This window comes from Gambusia affinis, linkage group LG21 (genome assembly GCF_019740435.1).
Source record: "Gambusia affinis linkage group LG21, SWU_Gaff_1.0, whole genome shotgun sequence".
NCBI classification, from domain to species: domain Eukaryota; kingdom Metazoa; phylum Chordata; class Actinopteri; order Cyprinodontiformes; family Poeciliidae; genus Gambusia; species Gambusia affinis.
The window spans coordinates 12382877-12404279 of record NC_057888.1 but is presented as its reverse complement, the minus strand read 5'-3'; the positions used below and the strand labels follow the sequence as shown (position 1 = coordinate 12404279).

General features: G+C 38.2%; 1 protein-coding gene across 1 annotated transcript; it reads right to left on the bottom strand.

The window, feature by feature from the left end:
• Positions 1 to 6966: 6966 nt before the first annotated feature.
• Positions 6967 to 13233, bottom strand: pi15a (peptidase inhibitor 15a). The gene is made up of 6 exons (XM_044104854.1): positions 13035 to 13233; positions 12634 to 12941; positions 12173 to 12291; positions 10093 to 10225; positions 9886 to 10001; positions 6967 to 8645 (listed from the first exon to the last, which is right to left on the bottom strand). The coding sequence occupies exons 2-6, from the start codon at positions 12904 to 12906 to the stop codon at positions 8510 to 8512; spliced, it is 777 nt and encodes a 258-aa protein (XP_043960789.1). The 5' UTR covers positions 12907 to 12941; positions 13035 to 13233; the 3' UTR covers positions 6967 to 8509.
• Between the last annotated feature and the right edge of the window lie 8170 nt (positions 13234 to 21403).

Genomic DNA, 21403 nt, shown 5'->3' with positions numbered 1-21403 from the left:
GTAACTGTGAATCTTATCAAACGTCAAACCTGAAGAAATCTGTGGACAGAGAAACGTCCTCTCAGATTTTTATTACCTTCAGAGAGGTAAAATATTGTCAGGTTAACATATGGTATGGGGGCAGACTCCTATCAAAGAATCAAAATGTATTTCAACAAAATGTTAGTTTACAAGTTCACACGCTCGTGTTTATTTATTTTGGCATTATTTAGTTTTCCATCTGGTAAATTTGTCGTATGTTTCACTTGAATTACAGAGGAGAAATGCCATGTTAAAGGCATTTCTTATGAAGTGATTTCATTCAATTCATGCAACACTTTTTCCCCAGATCTGAGTTCGAACTTCCAAAACAAATCTAATCAATACTAATCTCAATGTGATTTGGAAATCTCTAAATTTCCATGAAAAAAAATAGTAGTTCAGGTGCTTTTAGAAAAAAAAAAACCTCTATGCTTTACTTGTGTTTCTCAATAGTTTTCTTGACATTTTAGTTGCCTTTTAGAGCTTTGTAGATTGAATGATTTTTCACTAATTTGCTGCTAATTATTGTAGCTATTGGTAATTTTAATAGTTTCAAGAATGGATTCCTGTAACCTTAAACTTTCAAGAAAGGTTCTCAGGAAACACCTGAATTTTTATAGGAACAAAAAAGGACAAAGGGTTCCCCTAACCAGCAGGTGTCAGTGTCTGTTCACGATAAAACACTTCTCAAAACCATCAGGTCAGATGACGTGAATAAGCCAGAGTTTCAGGTCAATATTAGTTCATTGTGATGAATTAAACTGCTGCCACTCTCCCCAGCGTTGACCATGTAAGGAAGAACCCATCCTTGTTAAGATATGAGATTTAGGACCTGGGAGAAATTGTGTAATTGTGTAAACAGTGAAGAAACCATAAACCTCCAGCAAAATATTTCATTTTGCATAGTTCCAGTTTGCCTTTAGGTAAACTGAAATGCATGTTGACAGTGTTGCAACTTGTTGATAAAACCAAGAAAGCCAAAGAAGTCTTGTTGTAATGCCAAAAGCTTTGTTCTTTGACGTCACTTGATATGTTGTGGTTGGAATGGAACCATCTTGTGTTTCGTTGTATTTGATTTGAATGTTGGCCTGCTAAACTGGATGCTGAACATCTCTCAGCAAAATAAACAAAAACCGACTGAATTGTACAATGACCAACACAAAACGTTGAATATGTGCAAGTAGAAGGAGACGATTCAGGGGTGTCGATTTGTTTTCTAAATAAATATGAAATGTGTGGCTTTGTGTTGTATTTAGCCCCTTTCACCCTGACACGCCTAAATGAGATCCTCTAATTGGTAAATTGAGTTCACCTGTGTGCCACGTACTCACAGCATAAATTCAGCTGCTGTGTCAAGCTCTGAGGTTCGTTAGACATCAGCTAACAAACAGCATCTTCAAAAACAAATCAAAACACAAGAAATGTCGAAGATAAAATTGCAAGGCTTAAAGTGGCCTTGGGCCGTAAGCAATATTCCAAAACTTTGAACATCTCGCATTGCGTTGTTTTAATTCATCATCAAAGTTCGAGTAGATAATGACATAACTGCAACCAAGACACAGTCTTCCACCTAACCTGTCAGTAAAGACCTACATTGATCCTCCAATGAGGATTCTGGAGCTGCAGCTGAGATGCACAGCTCAGGTGGGAGAATGACGGAATAAAGTCCAGTCATGCACTCTACAATCTGGCCGTTACGGAAGAATGGAAATGACAAAGCTATTGAAGAAAGAAAAAACACAAGAAGTTTATAGTTTGCAACAACAAGCCATTGTATAGGACAATAAAAAATGTCAATGCTCTTTTTAGATGAGGCCAAAGTTTACTTTGTTGGCCTACATGCACAGTGCTTTTGTCATAATCTAAAAAGACTTTTTTGTCACATTAATGGCTTTGAGCCTTTTATGAGTTCTTTGTTTTTTTTTTCTCATCTGTTCAGTCATTATTTTATGCCCTCTTCTTGTGCTCATCGTCTTTCTTTCTCATCTTTTGCTTCACAGTCTTTACATCTCATCTCTGGTGATTCTCTCTCTGTAAATGAGTTCATGCTCCCGCACAGCTGTTACTCATTTCGTTTACTGGACTCACCAGCTCTTTGCTCCTCTAATTAATCCTTCCAGTATATTTATGCTCCCACTTTCTTTGATTCCTTGCAAGACGTTTGTTTCTGTCATGTTTCCTTGCTCTTTATCTTATGGTTTTGATTTCCTTCCTGCCATTCTTATTTATGTATGTTTTGGAGTATTTATCAAATCTCGGATTTTCTCATGACTCTGCTCGCCTTGTGCTTGCAATTGGGTCCAACAACCTACAACATGGCAGATATGTAAAGAAGTAGAAGGAAAGATGATAGTGGCAGGATCAGGCAGCGGGGATCTTTAACTTTAGCATAAATAGTGAAGCTGATAAGCATTCATGTGAAGGTGGCGGAAGGTAAATACAGAGACATACCAGAAGAAGACTTTTTTTGAGTTTGCAAATGATTGATGACAGAAACCTACTCTCTGACAGGTCAATGAGTCTAAATGTTTTGGAAAAAGCTACAGTAGGCTGGTTCAAATCAAATCATTCTAAGAAATCTGATGAAGAATCTTTGCAAAGAAAATTGATGCTCAAAGATCCAATCCGACAAAAAAGAATGAGGGAACAGACTTCATGTAAGTCCTAAGGACAAGACGTAGGAGCATTGAAGTCAGTGAGCAGGTTCAAAGTCTCTTTAAGCTTGGCATGAAACTAAGTTGAGAGCAAAAGGATGAAGCCCATCTGATTAAGCACCAGTTTCCCAGCACTGTGCTTCTGAGAGGACATTGATTTTGGCCGGGATCTCGCAGCTGCAGGATGTCGCTTTGCTGAAGTCCCTGCAAGGAGGCCTCTCATGGGCTTGTCTACAAGAAAGACTGCAAGAGGGCAAAAACTGAACTTGGGCCAAATGTGCTTTAGTTTGGGTTCATAGACTAAACCATTGGGGTCAAATCTAGTTTTATTTCAGCATAAAACATGATGTTTTAGGTTTATTCTTGTCCTCTGAGGCTCAAATGTGTTAGGCTCACAATATACGATTACCTTTAATGTCACATATGAGGTTGATTATAGACTATACACTTTTATGACATAAGAGCAGCTTGCATTCTCTGCTCTAGCAAGCAGTATCTACACTGAAGTATGTCAAATATGGTTTATGTATATTTTACTGGAGCATTTTTGAAGGAAAATCACTAGACAAGAAAAGGGACCATAACATAAGCCATTGAGCTTAAACTGTATCCTATTTCATTGTGGCTGATTGCAAGAAACATCGTCAGATGCTTGCGTGTTTCAAGCACACGGAGTCCATATAAATCTAGCCATAATAAGCTCAGCGAAATGACCCATATTACCCACATATTATAAAAACCTCATCCTAAATAAACTGCAACAAAAACTAAAATAGACAACGGAGAGTCAGAAAGACCGCAAAATGATCTGTGTAGCTGAAGATTTTTAGATTTTATTGTTTGTTTGAGGTAAGGGCACCCAATTTACAAGAAGATAAAAAATAAAAAAAACTGCTTACTTTTTGCTGAAAGATATGTTTATATGTTATATATTAATAGCAGTCAAAGTTGCACATGCATATACATTTATTTAACAAAATCTTATAACATTATTCAAGAAGCTGAGATCCAATTTTCCGAGACTCTCAACAAATCCTCACCTGACCTGCGCAGAAGTCAGAAAAGGTGTCATGAAATCAGTTTGGACAATTTTAAAAGCTTTTTAAGATGCAAATTCAACATATTTCTACAGTAGATATATGTTTACTTTTTTGGAGAAGAATTTTGACAATTTTTTTCAAACATCGAGAAAGATTTTGAATACTATAGATCTATTTAATGATGCAGAGATGCTTTGCCAAAGAAGGATATGGGAGGGTTGTAAACCAAGGCTTGCTCAGGGTACTGGGTGCATTTCCGCTGGCTGAGCTGCAAGAGGGAGCTAAACAAACATAGCTGTTGTGCTTCCAAGAGGGGACTGAATATAAAAAAAGAGGAAAAATTACAATGAATTAGAGAGAAATCTCCTCCAATAGCCCTCTGGAGGTACAGCAAAGCCAAGTTTTGAAGCATTCTGTGAAGTCACAGAGGGCAGAGAGGTTGTAGAGTACATTTACAGTACAAGAGAAGATTTGATGCAGCTGTGCAACAATCAGCAGAGAAGTGTCCCACCATAAGTGTCCAAAGTGTCAGCATGTTGTATTTGTTAGTGTATGAAACATGATTTGTAAAAGTGAAGTGTTTATAGTCATAATTCTATTATTAGGTTAAGCCAAAAAACTTAATATGTTCATGCTGATTGACTTGATAACAATTGTATACACTGTAATTATTATGTGATGGCCTAAACATTTAACTCAGTTCAACATGATTTATTCCTGATCTAGAGGGTACCGACATTTCCTTGCTCTGTGTCAACACAGCTGAATTATCAAAGAGATAGATCAGCTGCGGTAACACAGGTAGATGCCCAGGGCGGCATTTGGAGAGGGTTGCACAAGCACCAATTAAAAAATTTTTTTAAAAAGTCTTTGTCCACTGTTAAAACCTGATAGAGTTTATGTTGCATTTTTTTCCATATATGAAGCTGGCAGCCCCCTCTGATATTTAGGTGTTCCAATAGTTATGTGGTGGAGGACTTTGGGACAGGGTTTGGGGGTTCAGAAAGAACACCTCTTTCTGTTTCAGGTCAAATATTCACTCATCACAATCAAGCTACTTGGGATACCACCTGCGAGCACAAAACACGTTAAACACTGGAGCCCGTTCTGTCAGCTAAAAATGGGAAAAATCTTGCCTGTTTTGATGAATCTCAATTTCAGCTTCTATCCTCAGAAGGTAACATCAGAATTTGGCATGATCAACATAAAAACATTAACTAATCCTGGTAAAATGTTGCGATGAGATTTTTCTTCTGTCCCACTTTAGTCAACTTATTTCAGCACAGTTTAAACAACTCAGCCAGTTGAGCATTGAGTCTGATAACGTCCATCTCTTTATTATCCCAATATGTTCATCTTCTCTATCTTTGATGTCTGTCATATTCTGCAGGTATGGGCCCTGATCTAGAGGAAGCAGTAATCTAAAACAACTTCCATTACTTGCGTTCTGATAGTTTCTGGGTCATGTGCAACAAGGGTAGTTTGTTTTTGTATCACAAAAGTTCTGAATATTTTGGTGGTTTTTATCAGTCTAACTTTAAAGTCTCTATCTTCACTGCATTGATGTTGTAGACAAAACAATTCACTCACTTTCGAGATCCTTGGGATTCTCGTGTTGATGATAACAGAGATGTCAGCCTTGTCAAAATGGTGTTGTGTGTCATTCGCAATCAAACAAGGTTTCATTACACAAATCGAAAATGAAATTAACGATGACACTTGAGCGTTCTTAAAATCCAAAACAGTTGACTGAAATAGAGAAAAACTTCCCTCCTCACTTATTATCCCTTCTTTCTTTTGTTTTATTAAGCACTACTTGCTAGAACCTACTTCTCTGTCCTCTCAGCACAACTTGTATGTAATAACTCCTTGCAGACTTGGAAATGAACCACCCTAAAATCACCCATTGCTGTCTGTCAGTCTGCCATGACCCATGTGAAGTCTCGGTCTTCTTTTCAAATAAACATTTCATCACATTTTTACTTTAGGGGAAACTGGTTCAACAAAAACAGGTCAGTGAGTCAGATGAGCTATCAGGGAAAGAAGTTTACCTCAAGAGTATACAGATGTGTGACAGTTGCCACGGTAAATGCTGGAAGTAGGTTCTAGCACTACTTGGTCCACTTGAATTTATTGCTCCAGGTACTGGCGGCTGGAGGTGTGCTGTATTTCTCCCTTTCGCCTTGAGTGATTAACTGTTTTTGGTCTTTATTTGAGTTCCTTCAAAAATTTTTATTCCTTTTGGTTGGATTTTCAATGTAATGCATGACATTATCCAAGTCACTGCACACAAATGCAGCACAACACGTGCCATAGAAGCACACTGGGTCGCCATCCCAACACTAGAACAGGATAAACTCACCAGTTAAGAAGCCTCAAGCAGCTGGCATACACCCATTGATACTGCAAGATCAGCCCAGTTGGAAACACCATTAATCGTCACTAACCCAACCAACTGAAACGATAGTGAACCCACAATCAGAAAGGGATGCAGCCATGCTGTAACCTTCCTTCCACCTGGCATCATCCAACCAGCAACACCAGCAAGACCAGTGACTTCTTCTGATGACCCCAGTTCTACAGTTCTTATATTGGCTTACATTGGCTGCCTAAAGGTCAGAGAACAGACTTTAAAATGCTTTCAGTGGTTTATAAATCACTTAATGGCTTAGCACCAAAATACATTGTTGCTGTATCAGCCTTCAACAGATCAGTCTACTTTTCATCCCCAGGACTGAGGTAGGACCAGGTTATGCTCCACTAATATGCTATAACCTCCAGACAAACTGCAGAAGTTCTGGAACTCTGAATTTGTTTAAAGCAATGCTGATCACTAATCTAATCTTGCTTCGAGCTGACTTTGAATAATAACTGGAAAATGAATAGTTTTGGTCTAGATTGCAACTTTTCATCACTTCTTTATTTTACCACTACAATGTAATATTATTTCCTTTTGTTGTTTTTATCATGAAAAGCATTTTGAATTGCCTTGTTTCTGAAATGCGCTATAAAAATAAACTTGATGATGATGGTTATGATGAGTATGATGGTGACGACAATATTTACCTTTAAGACAGAGTGGAAGATGTTAAACCAGTCCCGCAATCCTGGTGTTTCTTAGGAACAGGAATTCTTTTCGTATTTGCTAAAAAAATTTCTCATTGGTTTTGATCTGTCTGCTGTCATTCTGTTAGTTGGGGTATAAATATTGCAAAGGGCATAAAAAAAATTACAGCTTTACATCCACATTGTTGAGTTAGATGGTTTTCATTTGTTTTTTAATATCAATTCCTCTCAAACATTACATAAACTATTAACTAAACTATAATTTTCTTTCCATAGAAAAAAGAGGAAGAAAGAAAATTGCAACAAAAAAACTCACAAAAAACACAGTATCATCCCAATCTTAAATATAAATAAGACTGAACACATTTCATAGGAAACATTAACCCAGACCCCCATAGCACAGTTAAAAACAGACAAGAAAATGAACGATAAAATTAAACATTTTAATACAAGTCCAACACATTAAAAAATGGACTTTACAGCATTAATATCACTGCTGATTTAAAAACTCAGTGCTGAAAATGTGATTCTTCCTATTGTTGTACTCTTCAGTATGTCGAATATATGCTACCATTTTACAAAACAATACAAAATTAATATAACTTAAACATACAAAAATGAATAACTTACAGTTTAACTTTTTTTTTAACATAGTCAAGGTATGATTATGTACACATTCAAAAAAACACTCCTTTTTTTGCTATTTTAGAAATTTACAAACAATTAAGGTGGACTTGAGTGCATGAATCCTAAATGAGTGATAACATCAAAATATAAACAACATCAATACACATGAAGGAATGTAATAAACCAGTAAACTTACATGGTGATATAATTATGTAGGTGTTATCACAGAGCAGATATGTATCAGACTTATGTCTAACATAAATACAAAATATGTGAATAAAATCTGTGAAATGCCCCAAAGGATTGTCATTGATATGACATTGAGGTGAATTAGTGCAGATTAATACTGAAAATGTACTGCTTAATATTTCAGGAGCTCTTTCAAAACACGTGTTTTCCTGTGCTGACATCTGCCTACAAGACTATGTGTATCCAGTCAGCTTTATTTAATGCGTGCACCATCGTCACAAGAGACTGAAGCCAGAACTGGATTGTGACAGAAAGGGAGGCCTTGCTTAAAAATGCGAGACAACTCAATCTTAAGTCGGCAAGTTATGATAAATTAGTGAACTTGGCAAGTCACTGCTGGCATGAAAACGCTGCAAGTGGAGGTTCCCCTCTAAGGCCAAACGCTTTGATCCTGTTTGATCCTGTTTGATCAAAACATTTTTGTGTAGGCAGAGCACCCCTCATGAAGGTGTGATACCTGTAGCACAAAAGTGAACTGAAATGAGGAGCTGTGATGGCTGCTATGTCCTTATTTACCACATTGTCAATGGGTTTTAATACCACATAAAGTAAGCACTGTTAAAATGACCCATTAGTCGTATAAATATATTTATGTATTTCATAATTTCTAATTTATGTAGGAAACTGACAAAAGAGAACATGACTCATTTACAGATTATTCACAAATCACTAAAATCATCAGGTGCCTTCAGTTGTATACATCTTTCCTTAAATAAGCCCATATATACAGAAAAGCATTTTTGCTCAACTGTTGTGCAAATCCTTACTTGATTTAAAAAACAAAACAAAAACAAAAACAATGTCTCTGTGGTACTGTGGGTTGTCGGCTCATGTTGGTAAGGAAGTTTGCATTTACTTGAACCAGTGCAGGTAGTTAGTCTTGATAGCTGGGAAGCACATATTGTTGCTGCACGATCCCCCGTAGCTGGGAGGGCAAGCGGAACATGGAACGCCAACTTTATAAGGAGCTTCTCCAATCCAGTTACCCCTAAAAGACCAAAAACACTCACAGTGAACACAGTGGTTAGGAAAAGGCAGTAAAAGTAGTGTGTAAAAGTAGCTGATATGTCATCAAACATCAAGCTATTTTGCCTAAAGAGTTGGGCCATTTTTTAAAAAGAGTAGAACCTTTTGTAACAAAAAGATGTTCTCCATCTTCATAAAATGTTTACTTGAGGATATTTTTTTCCAAGTGAGGTTCTGATAAAAGTCCACAAGGGGTTGATATCCTACCTGCTATGTCTTTCTTACAAATATACAGAGGTGTATTTAAGCTCGAAGTGAAGGAAGGAGGTGATGCACACTAAGCATCTTGCTGTATGAAACGCTTACAAGAAACAGAAAACGTAAGCAGAAAATGTACCAAAAAAAGGTTGTTTAAAAAGCAAGACACAATTTTAGATCAGTTATCTGAAAATAGAAGTTATTGTGAGCAAAAATGCTGCACATATTCTGCTCTTCGGGCAGTTTTGATATGGAAAGACTTTTTGTTGCAAACTCTAACAGTCATAATTGAGGTCTCTTTTTAGGAAGGTTTATGTTGCTGACAGTGTTGTTACAATCATCAGCCACCATCCTCTACATATTAATTGGGGGAGGGAGGAAGTGTTGCAGTGTGGGCTGCTCTCTGCAAACATCTGGATCCATCCCTTATTCAGGAAACCCAAATTACCTCCTTGACATGTCAGCAAGTTTTTCAATGGTCTAGTTATGAACCATTCCTTTGATTCAGGCATCTTGGAGCAGGGAAGCAACCAAACGTGGCAGGACAGTGGCACTCAAGGACTTCAGTTGCAGACCCATGCATTTAGCAAAAAGACCCAACTAAAAATAAAATGGAAATGTACTCTAATACCGCTCAGATTCATTATATACATGTGAAGCAGGAATTATTCACAAATGTTGGACCTTTTAAAGGTGACAACAGTGACTTCTGCTGAAAGGAAAGTGGAATTACATCTAAATTAAAAAGCTCTTCTGGACTGTATGTTCCAAACCAGATCATGAGTGAGTCACAAGTTTGGCCCTGCTTAGGGTTCTACTCAGAAACCTTCATTCATTTGGTAATGCAGGTTACCCTTCAACACCATGGGTGGCATTTTATAACTCAGCACAGAATATAATGGGCATACTTCACAAATTAAAAAGACTTTCTGCACTGTGAACAAACACTAAATCAGGTTATGAAATATAACCCCCTCACTCCACTTGACGTACAGTGCACTTACTTTGGTGAATAGTTGCAGACTAAATATGTTGCCCTTTTCCACACAGCACCCCATACATTCATATTGTGGCACGTGTGGACAGCACAACCGATTTTGTTAGATGTTGCCCATACCATCTGCAAAAATCAACGAGAAAGAATTTGATTACAGTCATAGCTGCAGGGGTTTTACTAGTTTTAAATAAATGCTTGATAGATATCTTTGTACCTGTGTGTAGTGGGTACACATGGGCCCATAGCATCGAAGAGGGCACCTTGGGTTGCAGTCACGGGGGTATGGAAATGAGTAATCTTTCACTTCATCGTACCAGGGCTTCACCAGCTGGAGGATGGACCGATAGCTGCGAGCAGAATACAGACAAAGTCAATGTGTGATCATTTAGCGTTTGGAGTGTTTGTAAATGATTTGTTTACTTTGGTTTCTGTGTTTTCTTCCCAAACCCCTTAATCTCATCCCATCTAATCCCATCCTGTCACATCTGATCTGATCTGACCTGATCTGAGACACTACTTTATTGTTTTCATGTCAAAAAACACTGACTTTGTGGTTTCATGGTTAATACATGGGCGTTGCAATAATTAAGTATGAAGCGGACATGTCCCCCTCACCTTAGAAAAGCATGCGTTAAGAGCCCCGCTCATTTACCATAAAATATAATTTCTCTTGGTGCTGTTTCCACTGCTTCTATCAATCAGGTGGAACTGATTCATTAGAAAATACTTATCCTGCTAAAACTCTACTTTGAGTTTTCCTGGTTACCCAGACAAATCACAGCACCACATGTTTCCAACATGAACAACAAAGTGAACTTCTAGTGCAGGCTGCTGGAAACTAGAAAAGATAATGTCAGTCTCCTTGACATGTCATAATGTTTAGCTTGTGTCACGGGGTGAGAAAACACTCTAGTTTAACTGTGCAAGTGTTCATGGCTAAGTTGAAGTAAATGCAGTAGAGATGATTGAACTGCAAACAGGTCTAGATGGTCTTTGACGGAAAAAAGTCGAACAGGAGAGAGCATGTGGCCTAAGATAAAGATACACCACTTGCATCTGACTCTCCATGCTCTGATTCTGATAAAAACGCTGACTTGATGGGGCGTTCTAGATCATACTTGCAAGATTGAGTATTCACAAAAGAATATAGACTGAAAATCCAGTATATAATCTGGATTTTCTGTCGGAGAAGCTGGTCCGACAGTTGCCATTTGAACAACCTCAAGCAAGGTTGCTGTTTCACTCCTAAATATTTTTCTGTACTTTTGAGCTCCTCACACTCAGTATGCTGATTTTATGGGAGTAAAAGATTTTACCTTGTATATTCCCTTAAAGCATATGCATTTTACGTTTCCACGTGTCTCACTTCCTGTGACACGCATGACATTCCCGTCAAACTGCTGTGTAGTTCTGACCAAGATAGATCTGGTTTCTGATTTGGCATCACATCCAAAATAAAATTGTGTTGGATGTATGCAGCAATTAGAAAACATAAAAATTAAAAGAGGCTCGCAGAGCACTAATGATTCCTTAAAACTCTGTTTGTGACTGTCCAACCAAATAGTCCTTGGTGATCAAGTCGGAACCTGCATGTTAGGAAAAAGAATCAGATCAGAATATGAAGAGTTGGATCCTAACAATGTGTCTTGGCCTTAACTCTAAGATGTTCTAATTGTCATAATATGTCATAAAAATTGGGTCGAATGCCAAATCAGATCAGGTGTGTCTTACACTTTAGCCACTCCTGCCCTAGCCAATGTGTCCCATGCACATTACAAATGCTTTGTGGATTAATAGATGAAATGTGAATTACTATGACTACTTATACTTTAGTGCAGCATTATTACTGCTTATTTAGATAAAATATCATTCAGAAAGTCTATGTGATAACTGTCACTTTAAACTTTATCTGGTGTTTTGGTGTGTGGAGAGAGATAGCAACAAAAATGTTGTTTACTTTTAGTTTTACTTAAAATCTTGAGCTTGTGCTGCATCTCAATGAAATCTGAAAGTTTAGGCTCACATGGAGGTAACCAAATGAAAACTCAAGACCGACTACAGGCCTGGGCTTCTTGTCTTCGTGGGTCATGGCTAAAACTACATATTTTTTTGTTTTGTTTTGTTTACAGAAAGGGTCTCAAAAGCATTCCTACTCCAGTCTGCAGGTCACAGTTCACAAACCTTTAGGAGAACCAAGAAGGAGGCAACAATAAAATGACCATTACTGCTGAGAAAGCGTTCCATCCTGAGAGGAGCAGCAGATGTGAGCAAAGAGAAGTCTAAAGGTCACTCACCGTCCTGTCCTGACTGAGAGGTTTTGACCCAGGAACCTGAGAAGATGAGGAGGTCCGTGTTCCCAAAGACAAGCATGCGCCCAGTCCTCTGCTGTTTTGGCCAAAGTCTCATCCCACACCTAAACACAGTCATATATTGGAGGCAAGGAAATCAATTATGGAAATCCAAAATAATTAAGCAGGGTTTTCTCTAAATGGATTCTTAAGACATACCACAAGTTCAAACTGTGGAAAAGACAATGCTGTTATGTTTCAATTGCAGATAATCGGACAGTGAAGAAATGTTTCCAGGTACAATAACATCTGCATTGAAACTACACTTTTTTTTTTTTTTTTTACTTAAATGTCTAATTTATCACTGCTGTTTTTTCCAGGTTTTACTGCCAGTTTACAACCAGTTTCATATACTGGTCCTGCTTGAACTAAAAGAAGAAAATGTTTGAATGAAAGCTTTGATTCACCATGTATTCCATATTGGAGGCGGGGGGAAACACTCTGCCTCTGACTTTGTTGTGGTAATCGAGGATAGCAATCATGTCATTCTGACTAATATACCGCTTCCTTCTGGTTTTGGAAACCGTTTCGCCTTCTCCGTGGCCGCGCGCCGCGCTAAGCCCGGTGATGTTGGCACCTGGCGCGAACGTTGACGCAGCAGGTATGCTCGTTGCCAGCGCACTTGCTCCCCAAGATATGCACAGAAGTAGAAAATCTGTGGCAAATAACTGGAGTTTCATGTTCGATTTCAAAGAAAACTGCAGATGGAATGTTTCTGAAAATAAACCCACAAAGCAAGATTTTAATCTGAGGCATCCAGACAAGCTTATTTTATCATATGGCAAAGTACATTGAAAAACTCTCTTACCTTTTAAAGAGAGTCGCGACCTCCTGTTGGCTTTACCAGCGTTGGCAGAGCAATATCACTCCTAAAGCTTCTGTGACGGATCGCAGAGAGGCAAAGCAGCGATGGATTGCTTCTTTGCAGACTTTGTAAGTGTATCAGAAAGAGTCCGTTTTTGCGGGTTTATATAGTCTATTCCCGCAGTGGACAGTGGAGGAAGTGCGCTTGCCTCAGGGGTAAAACGCACAGCCCCTCCTTGTCACATGAGACGCAGCATCAATTTTAGTGGTTTATTTTTACGTTGAAACTTCCAAGAAACTTGTTTTGGGTGATGAAATGATATTGAAAATGAGTAAAAGGGCTTAAGATCACAAAGACAAACATAGTGCACAACTTGGTCCTTTGGTTTTATAGGCACAAGTGTATGACTGAATCATTGATTTAATCTGATGTGTAATGCATGTCTTCAACTCTTGTGTTTTCAGTCATCGTTAGGCATGGAAATTAAGTTTACTTCTTTTTATTTGCTTTCACATTTTCACTCAAGTGAACATGTTTTTGTGTTTAACAATTCTATTCTGACTGAAATCTCTAAAGGAATATATATATATATATATATCTTGATAACTAATATGGTCACATACTTATTTTTGGGTTATGGGGGACTTCACATGCAAACCTAACAGGACCTATTGGTTCTAAAAAATATATATCTGATGCAGAATTATACAAATCAAATTACTCCCAACATTTATAATTTTCAGCCAGACATGGTCAAATGGAGTCTGGACTCCAAAAAGAAATGTTGGAATAGCCCATTAAATTATTTAGAAATTATGAGCTCTGTGAAACATGAATCTCCACTTCAACGTCATCCAACAAGTGAAGAGCCATGCATTTCTCAGAGTGCTTAGAATGTGCAAACCACACTGGTATATTGCCATTGACTGAACATGCAAGTAAGCAAACAGGACAACTGACACATTACTTTAATTGCATTGTGGTGCAACTCGGCTCACCATCTTGACATACTTTGTGTTGATAAGGTAATACAAAAGGCTACTTGTCAACATTTTATCAAGTAAAGGTTAGGTTTTTTTCTTGCACACAAGCTTCTCGTGTAAATTAGTGAATGTTTCACCTAGATTGATCGGGATGTGGAAATGGAAGGAAGTTATTTCACAAGTAAAATCAATGCAAGTCCTCTTTGTCACATGCTGTACAGTATAAAGATTACACTTGTTCAAAGTGTGGTTTTAGTTGTGCTGTTTGCCAAGGCAAGGATGCTCAGCCAAGCAAGAAGAAAAAAAAACCTTCTCATGGTTTTCATTGGCAGCTGGAGAAGAAATTAAAGTAACGTGACGCAGAAGCAACGTTCCCTCCCCTCCTTTTTTTGCTCTCCCTTTTCTCTTTCTTTCTTGATACAGAGAAGACTGTTGCTTTCCCAAATAATAATAATAATTTTGAAAAAAAAAAAAAAAACCCTTCTTGGAAGTGATGAACTTTTCAGGTGCTGGATTTGCAGTGGAGGGGGATATATATCACTCAAGAACGGAGCAGGGCAAAGACTTTTCTCCTCGGTTTCACTCCCTCTATCCATCTCAGCTCCCGCTCTGAACTCTTGCATTTCTTCAGTGTTGCTTTACTAAGAGTTTCACATGCAGACAGAGCATAAATCATGACAAATGTGTTGAATATGCTTACTTCAGAAACCAAAACCAAATACTTTGTTTGATATGATGCAGGGCTGACCTTTAGTCAAAGATCGTTTAAAACAATTTATGAAAATATTGATAACTAGTAGATAGTAGCAGATAAATGGGTTTTTAAATGGATTGCAAACATTAAAAGTTTCAAACTTAGCTATCAGTGTTTTTATTGATTGATATGAACTTTTGCCAACAACTTGCAGTCCTGCTGGACTGATTAAGGAGCTTTGTGTTTCCCAGTTTGTCAGTGTACCTTTGCAAACGCCGCATCTGCTCAGAACTTTGCCTGATCCTCTCATCTGGGATCAATAATCAACCACCAGCCAAATATTTAGATGCAGAAATCTTACCCACTAGTTTGATCACCGCATGGAAATATATAGCAATGACGACATGGTTTTAGTTTACTTCAAGATTGAGCTAATCTTCACAGCAAACGTGTGGAGAGAGGTTTGGTCTCAGATCAGACCAAAGTTGCACTTCTTGACTGATGAAGTACTTTGTTGGAAATCTGATCATCTCCACAAAAAGCCATCCCCAAATTGGGAAACAGGACTGTGGCAGTATCATGCTGTGGAGATGCTATTTTTTGGCAGGAACAGGAAACTGGTCAGAGCTGTATTTGCAGTGTGGACAACATCTTTGGACATGCAGCCACATCTACAAGGAACTGTTTGGTTCGAAGCATTTTTGTGTGCTAAAACTGTTTAGTCGCAGTCCAGACCTAAATCCTATTATATTTTGGCGAGATGGATGCAAATATCACTCTTTTATGATTTCATTTGTTGACCTTGCCAGTTTCTTTCCCCAGTGCATGACACTTTTTTTTATAGGTTTACAGCTTAAAATCATAATAAATGTGACAAAAAAAAGTTCAAAGGGTTTAAATTCCTTTGCTAGTTTGAAAGCACACCTGTTTCCCAGCCCTTGTCAAAGACAGTGGCTTCAGATTCCAGATTAAACAGGGGTTAAATAAGTTCCCCTACAGCTGGGAAAAGCTGGAAGCAGAAATACTGTACATCAAAAGTGAGTATTTCTCCCTCTTTTGTTCCAACAGATGCATGGACACACACAAAATCCTCACGTGCAGGCTCTCCAAGGCCCCAGACGATCTTCTTCGTCTGTCTCAGATGACTGCTCCTTGTTTCTCTGGTGAACCCAGTGACTCCAAGAGGGGCTGAAGAGCTGTTATCATATTATCGGAGGAGTAATTAGAGCATTATTTGGGTTGCATGCTTCTCTGAGAAGGCTTGAGTGTGTTTTGAGAAGGCATTCTTTTTCAGACAGAGCATTTATTTACCTATAATATATTGTTTCAAGTCTCTCTCTGCGCTCTCCCCCTCCAGAGGCCTCGCTGAGTCAATGCCAATGCAGCAGAGGGAATGAGGTGCAGTGGTGAGCAGAGGGGAAGAGACATGAAACATACAGACGCAGCAAGTGTTTCACTGGTTTTCTCGATAGAAAGAATGGTTAAAAAATGAAATGCAGGAAGACTTTAACCCAAATGGAATGGACAAGATCTTAAAAAGATAGGACACCGTGTGCATTTTGTACCTAAAGATAAAGTATAGGTGAGATATAAACCTATAATTAGGACCAGTGTAGTTTTTTGTTTTTTGTTTTTTTTCTAAAAGTGATTTGTTGTTGTTGCAAAAATCATCACGTCTTTTTTGTCAAAAGAAAGAAAAAATTGCCAAAAAATGACTTGGACCATTATTTTAGAAAGTGACATCTGTCATCGATGTGGCTCTTGATGAGCTGACTCCAGCCTCAGTCCATTCCTTGTGAAGGTCTCTCAGAGTCTTAAATTAATTTTACTGGTCAATCGTCTTAAGACTGTATCTCTTGTGGCAGGAGCACTTTTTTCCTACCACTCAACTTTCTATTAATATCCTTTTCATTACTACAGACATCAGGAAAAAAATATCAGAAAAGACAAAAGAGTTGCCACCATCATTATGCAAACTTTCTTGGGCTTCAGAAGGATGATAGAACGGCACCAAAGTATAGGCAGGGCTGATTTTACAATAATTAATTTTCTAAGATATTAGTATTGTTTTCTGATGATTGTGTGGTCATGGGAACAGATGAGCATTATAAAATGCCTGGAGGGAGGTTTCAGATTAGTATGAGGAGTTTGTGGACTGCCTTTTTTACAATTTCAGCCCTTCTGCTTGTGGACAGTGGAAAGAAGAAAATATCCATCATCTCCAGTTTTAGAGTGAAAGAGACTAACTTTCATTCTAAAACTGACAGTTAGATTTGGATAAATAGTACTTGTACTATCTCTCTACCAAGCACACACACTATGGATTTTCTACTTAGAATATTGATTTTACTATAGTGACTTTTATGTCACAAGGCTTTAAGGGGTTTCCTCTCTTTTTAAATTTCTGTTAACAATACAGTAGTATAATTTAAGGAGCTCATATATGTAACAACCAACTTATTGTGATGCATTTACACTTACTAAATACACTATTTTTGTGCATCAGTTGTCACCTCCAACAAAGGGTTGATTAGTGTCTTGAGATTTCATAAAAGGTGACCATGAAACCATGGTTAGTACAGTGGAATAGTGATGTCTTTTTGTTTTGGCAGAGGGGCTAACAGACGGGTTTACATTGGTAAGAAGCCCAGTTTCTAACATCAGGTCGGCCAGGCTGATTTCATCCACACACATCTGTTAAACATTTTATCTTTTGAATATAGAGTTACACAGCAACTCCCGTAAGTTTCACACAGTCTGCTACGTTCACAGCAGGTTCAACGGTGAAAAAAAAAAACTGTGTGAAAATAGTTCAGCTCTTTGTCCCTGAAATAAGTTCAGTAGTAAGCTGCTGTCCAAGAATTAATAATAGTAATTTGGTCAACAAACATTCTCAAATTGAAGCCTGTGTGAGCCTTATTTTGGATATTATTTGTGCTTGAGCTGTACATAAAGCAATACACTTTCAATAACAACTAGTTGAAGATATGATAACCTTTTGTTCAATAAATTGGATCGGCAAGAGACTAGCCACAGCTGGTGTTTTTGAACTCTGAGCTGCCATTGGATGTTTAAAGAACATCACCTTCCACAAACATGATTGTCGAAGATGTACTGCATGCTGGATGTTTCTCCCTGCTGTTGTCAGGAGAAACCAAGCTGCAAGGGTGGTTGCTGTTTGACTGCTCTGTGGATTGGGCAACTTTCTCCCCAGCATTTTGTCACAGGGAGGAAACAGGCCTGAAGACAATAAAGGCAAGCTCAAGGACATCTAACTTCCACTGTCATTGGGAAAGACTTGGGGTACAACGTGTACAGATTCCCAGTCCATCGCAAAGTAGAGACACACTAGACAAATAACCATTCATGCACACACTTGGTACTAGAGTAACCAGTTAACCTAAAATTTTTGTTTTTTTGGATTTTTTGAGGAAGCTGGAGTACCTGGCGAGAACTCATACACTGGGAGAATATGCAAACAAGATTCTAACCCAGTAGCTTCTAGCTACAAGTTCTAACCCCTAACATATGCCCCAGCACCATTAATTTCACACAAGAACCTGTAAAGTATTTCAGAGAACAATAAGCCTCAGTGTCAGCAGAACACACACAATGAAATTCATTTTTTTCCTTTTTCCTAACGCTGTTTACAATGTGGAGGAAAACACTAAAGGATTGCTAGGTGGGGCAGAGTGAGGAAGAAAAAGGTTATTTTTCTGGAATAAGTCACTCAGTGTGTGTACGTATCTATTTTTAACATGTTACATTCCTTTGCTCCCACATATTCTCACCCATCTATAAGACATTTACGGCCATCTTTGAATCCAGCGCCTTGTTAAACTGGACAGAGACGGAGTTGTGGTCACACTCAGACGTTTCTCAAGAAGTTCAGATGTCACCTGAGAGAGACAGGCAAACATGAAAAATCCAACAGGGTCTAACGCTGGAGCAAAAACTTTTCATGATCTTTTTTTGTTTGTTTTTTTTATAACAGGGAGAAACAAAAACTATCACCAAGGAAACCGGAGTGAGCTGCAGAAGCCAAAATAAGCCATACAAACCTCAATAAAAAAATTAAAAGCAACGGTTTTTTGTCCACTAATTTGAAATATTTTTAGATGTTTAAAATTAGTGGTATTTCTTTGAGTGGGACTAGAAAGTTAAGTAAATACATTTGAGCTAATCAATGGCCTCTGTGACAAAACATTTCCATCATACCAGTACTATAGTGAGCTTTTATAAATAATGCTTAAAGATCCTGAAGAAGGACTCAGTAGAGCTCATCCTGAAAAAAAAGGATTGAGAAACTATGTCTATGTTGGACAAATGTTTAACATTTTGGAAGTATTCTGTACTGACTAAAGCTCAGTCTTTTCTCTGAAAGCAGGCACAGTGTTATTTTATAACAACAACAACAACAACAAAGAGATTCTTACGAGCCATTTGAAGCCGGGTGGGGTGTTGTGATACTTTATGATTGGCAATGCCAGTGTAGACCCTACAGGCAGTCTAGACAGGAGATGAGCGATAAGCTGGGTCCTGGTAGCCTGCCTGGTACTCTTATGATCACGGCCTCCGGGACTCAGAATTCATATAATATGTAATTGCATTGCAGATGTGTTCCAACCTTGTGATCATGTCTAATTCATGCGTAATCAGGCCATCTTTATAATTACTTATTGTTGTAATATAAATTATATGTTTGTGTTCAAAGGTAAGAAGAAACAACCAGAGCCTATAACTCTATGGGGGCGATTTAAGCCCTCAGTCTTGGTTGTTTGGCACATGCAAAGAGCTTTTGAGTGCTCGGAAGCACAGGCGATGCCTGCCACCTGTAGCTCTTGTGTTCAGAGTGCAGCAGTGGCATTTGGTGAAGTGTACCATTCACTGTTAAAGACTATGCAAATTGTAAAGTTGGATTATTTTTTATGTCACACTTACTTCCTTGATCCTCTTAGAGGTCATTCAAGTAGCTTCCTGCCAGCAAACCCGTGCAACAAAGTACAATAACACCAGTGATACCATTGTTACACAGCTGGTTACTTCGCACATGTTCTAGGTAGAAACCGTTCTTTGTACTTTGCTTTAAATCTGGATTTCTGAACCATTTTTGGTAGTTCAGAGAGATCACAGCTGAGGATCAAACTTACACTTTGCTATGTTTCAAGAATTGTTTGAGTTGATTAATATCAGACTAAATAGAAAAATAGGATAGCTGCGATGAAAAGACGCTCCTTCCTCTCAGAGGTTCTGTGCTAATTGACTTCTATTCAATTGCAATTGCTTCTAGAGCTTTATGTTAAAGCAATAACTTGACAAAATATTTTAGAAGTTTATTTTTTACAGTAATTTCATGCTTTGAAATTGATCAAATAAATCTGTCATTCAAAATCTTTAAAATCCAAGTCCAACTTGACTTCAGCATATTGCTTCCCGAAAGAGGGATATTACAAATAATCAAAAACATTTTTCCCTCTCTTATGTTTGATTATATGAGTAACACTGCACTGTAAAAAATAATACTGGATGTTTAGTGTTAGACTGGCTTCTTGCGTCTTCATCTCCTTTATCTCTGGGAGAGTTCGGATCAGTGACGTTGAATGTACAATCGTCAATCCAGCATTAGTTGGCTCTTGCCAAGGTCATGTTTATGATTGTATCAGGGTTTGTCTTGGATCCTACTTATCTGTACAGCTCAGGTTTTCTTGTGCTGTCTGTGTTCCACACCAGTGACGGATTCTGGGTTAAGACGAAAGAGGGGTCTCCGAGGAGTTCTGGGAATTCCCTCTTTTAGCCCCTCATCTTCGTCATTCCGGCACTTGACTCTCCAAAGTCCTTCCAGGTAGTTATGACGGGTCTTAATTTCTGCGTATTTCCCATCAGACTTGCCAGAGCCTACTCAGTGTTTCTAATAAATAACGAGGACATGGCAGAAAATATCTCTTCAGATGACTTGTGGTGGTTTAAGAATTAATCCCATGGAATAAATAAATGTTCTATTCTATTCTGTATATATTCACAAACTTAAACACGCGGTGTTGGTTAAATGGTGCTAGGTTTTTAACTGGAATAATGTGTTTTGAGCACTTTTTTACGTCTGTGTAGTTGCCCAACACTAGCTGGTGTGGTCAATTTAATTCAAACAGAAATAGGTCAAACAAAACGGTTCATGTTCAACAAAAGTGAGATAAACAATTTCAGGTTGTTTTGCCCCTCTTTCAAATCACCTCCAGCATTAACTTTGTAACATCCCACTTTTTCCAAGAAAATAAGTCTCCAAATGAACGCACACTGAAGGAAAGCACAATCAACATCTCCTTGAAATCAATTCTGGCTTTCTATTTCTACAAGTGCTGCCAAACTCTCATTCACAATCAGGCGTCATAGATGAAATGTTTTGAAATTCTACTCTTTTCCAGCCTCTCTGCATCGTAAACCTTTCCTTTGTTTCCAGAACCCTATAAGCCGTGCGATATGAACTTGCAGCCATGTGTCATGTGTTTCAGTCTGCATTGCATAAGACTGTTTTGATTTTTCTCCATTCATTCAGGTATACTGACGTTGGTTCCAACCTTATTCCTATCTTCAATGACGCTGGACGCTTAATTGACTTAAAATGTTGGAGTCATTTCGGTTTGTCCTGAATTTTCACTTGTAGAGATAATCAGATAGCAGACTTTTCAGCCAACAGAGAA

Coding starts and splice junctions, on each gene's coding strand:
- pi15a (XM_044104854.1), bottom strand. CDS start 12,906: ATGAAACTCCAGTTATTTGCCACAGATTTTCTACTTCTGTGCATATCT. Junction 10,226..12,172: donor CTCTCAGTCAGGACAGGACG/GTGAGTGACCTT, acceptor TTCTGCTCGCAG/CTATCGGTCCATCCTCCAGC. Junction 10,002..10,092: donor TGTGTACCCACTACACACAG/GTACAAAGATAT, acceptor TGATTTTTGCAG/ATGGTATGGGCAACATCTAA.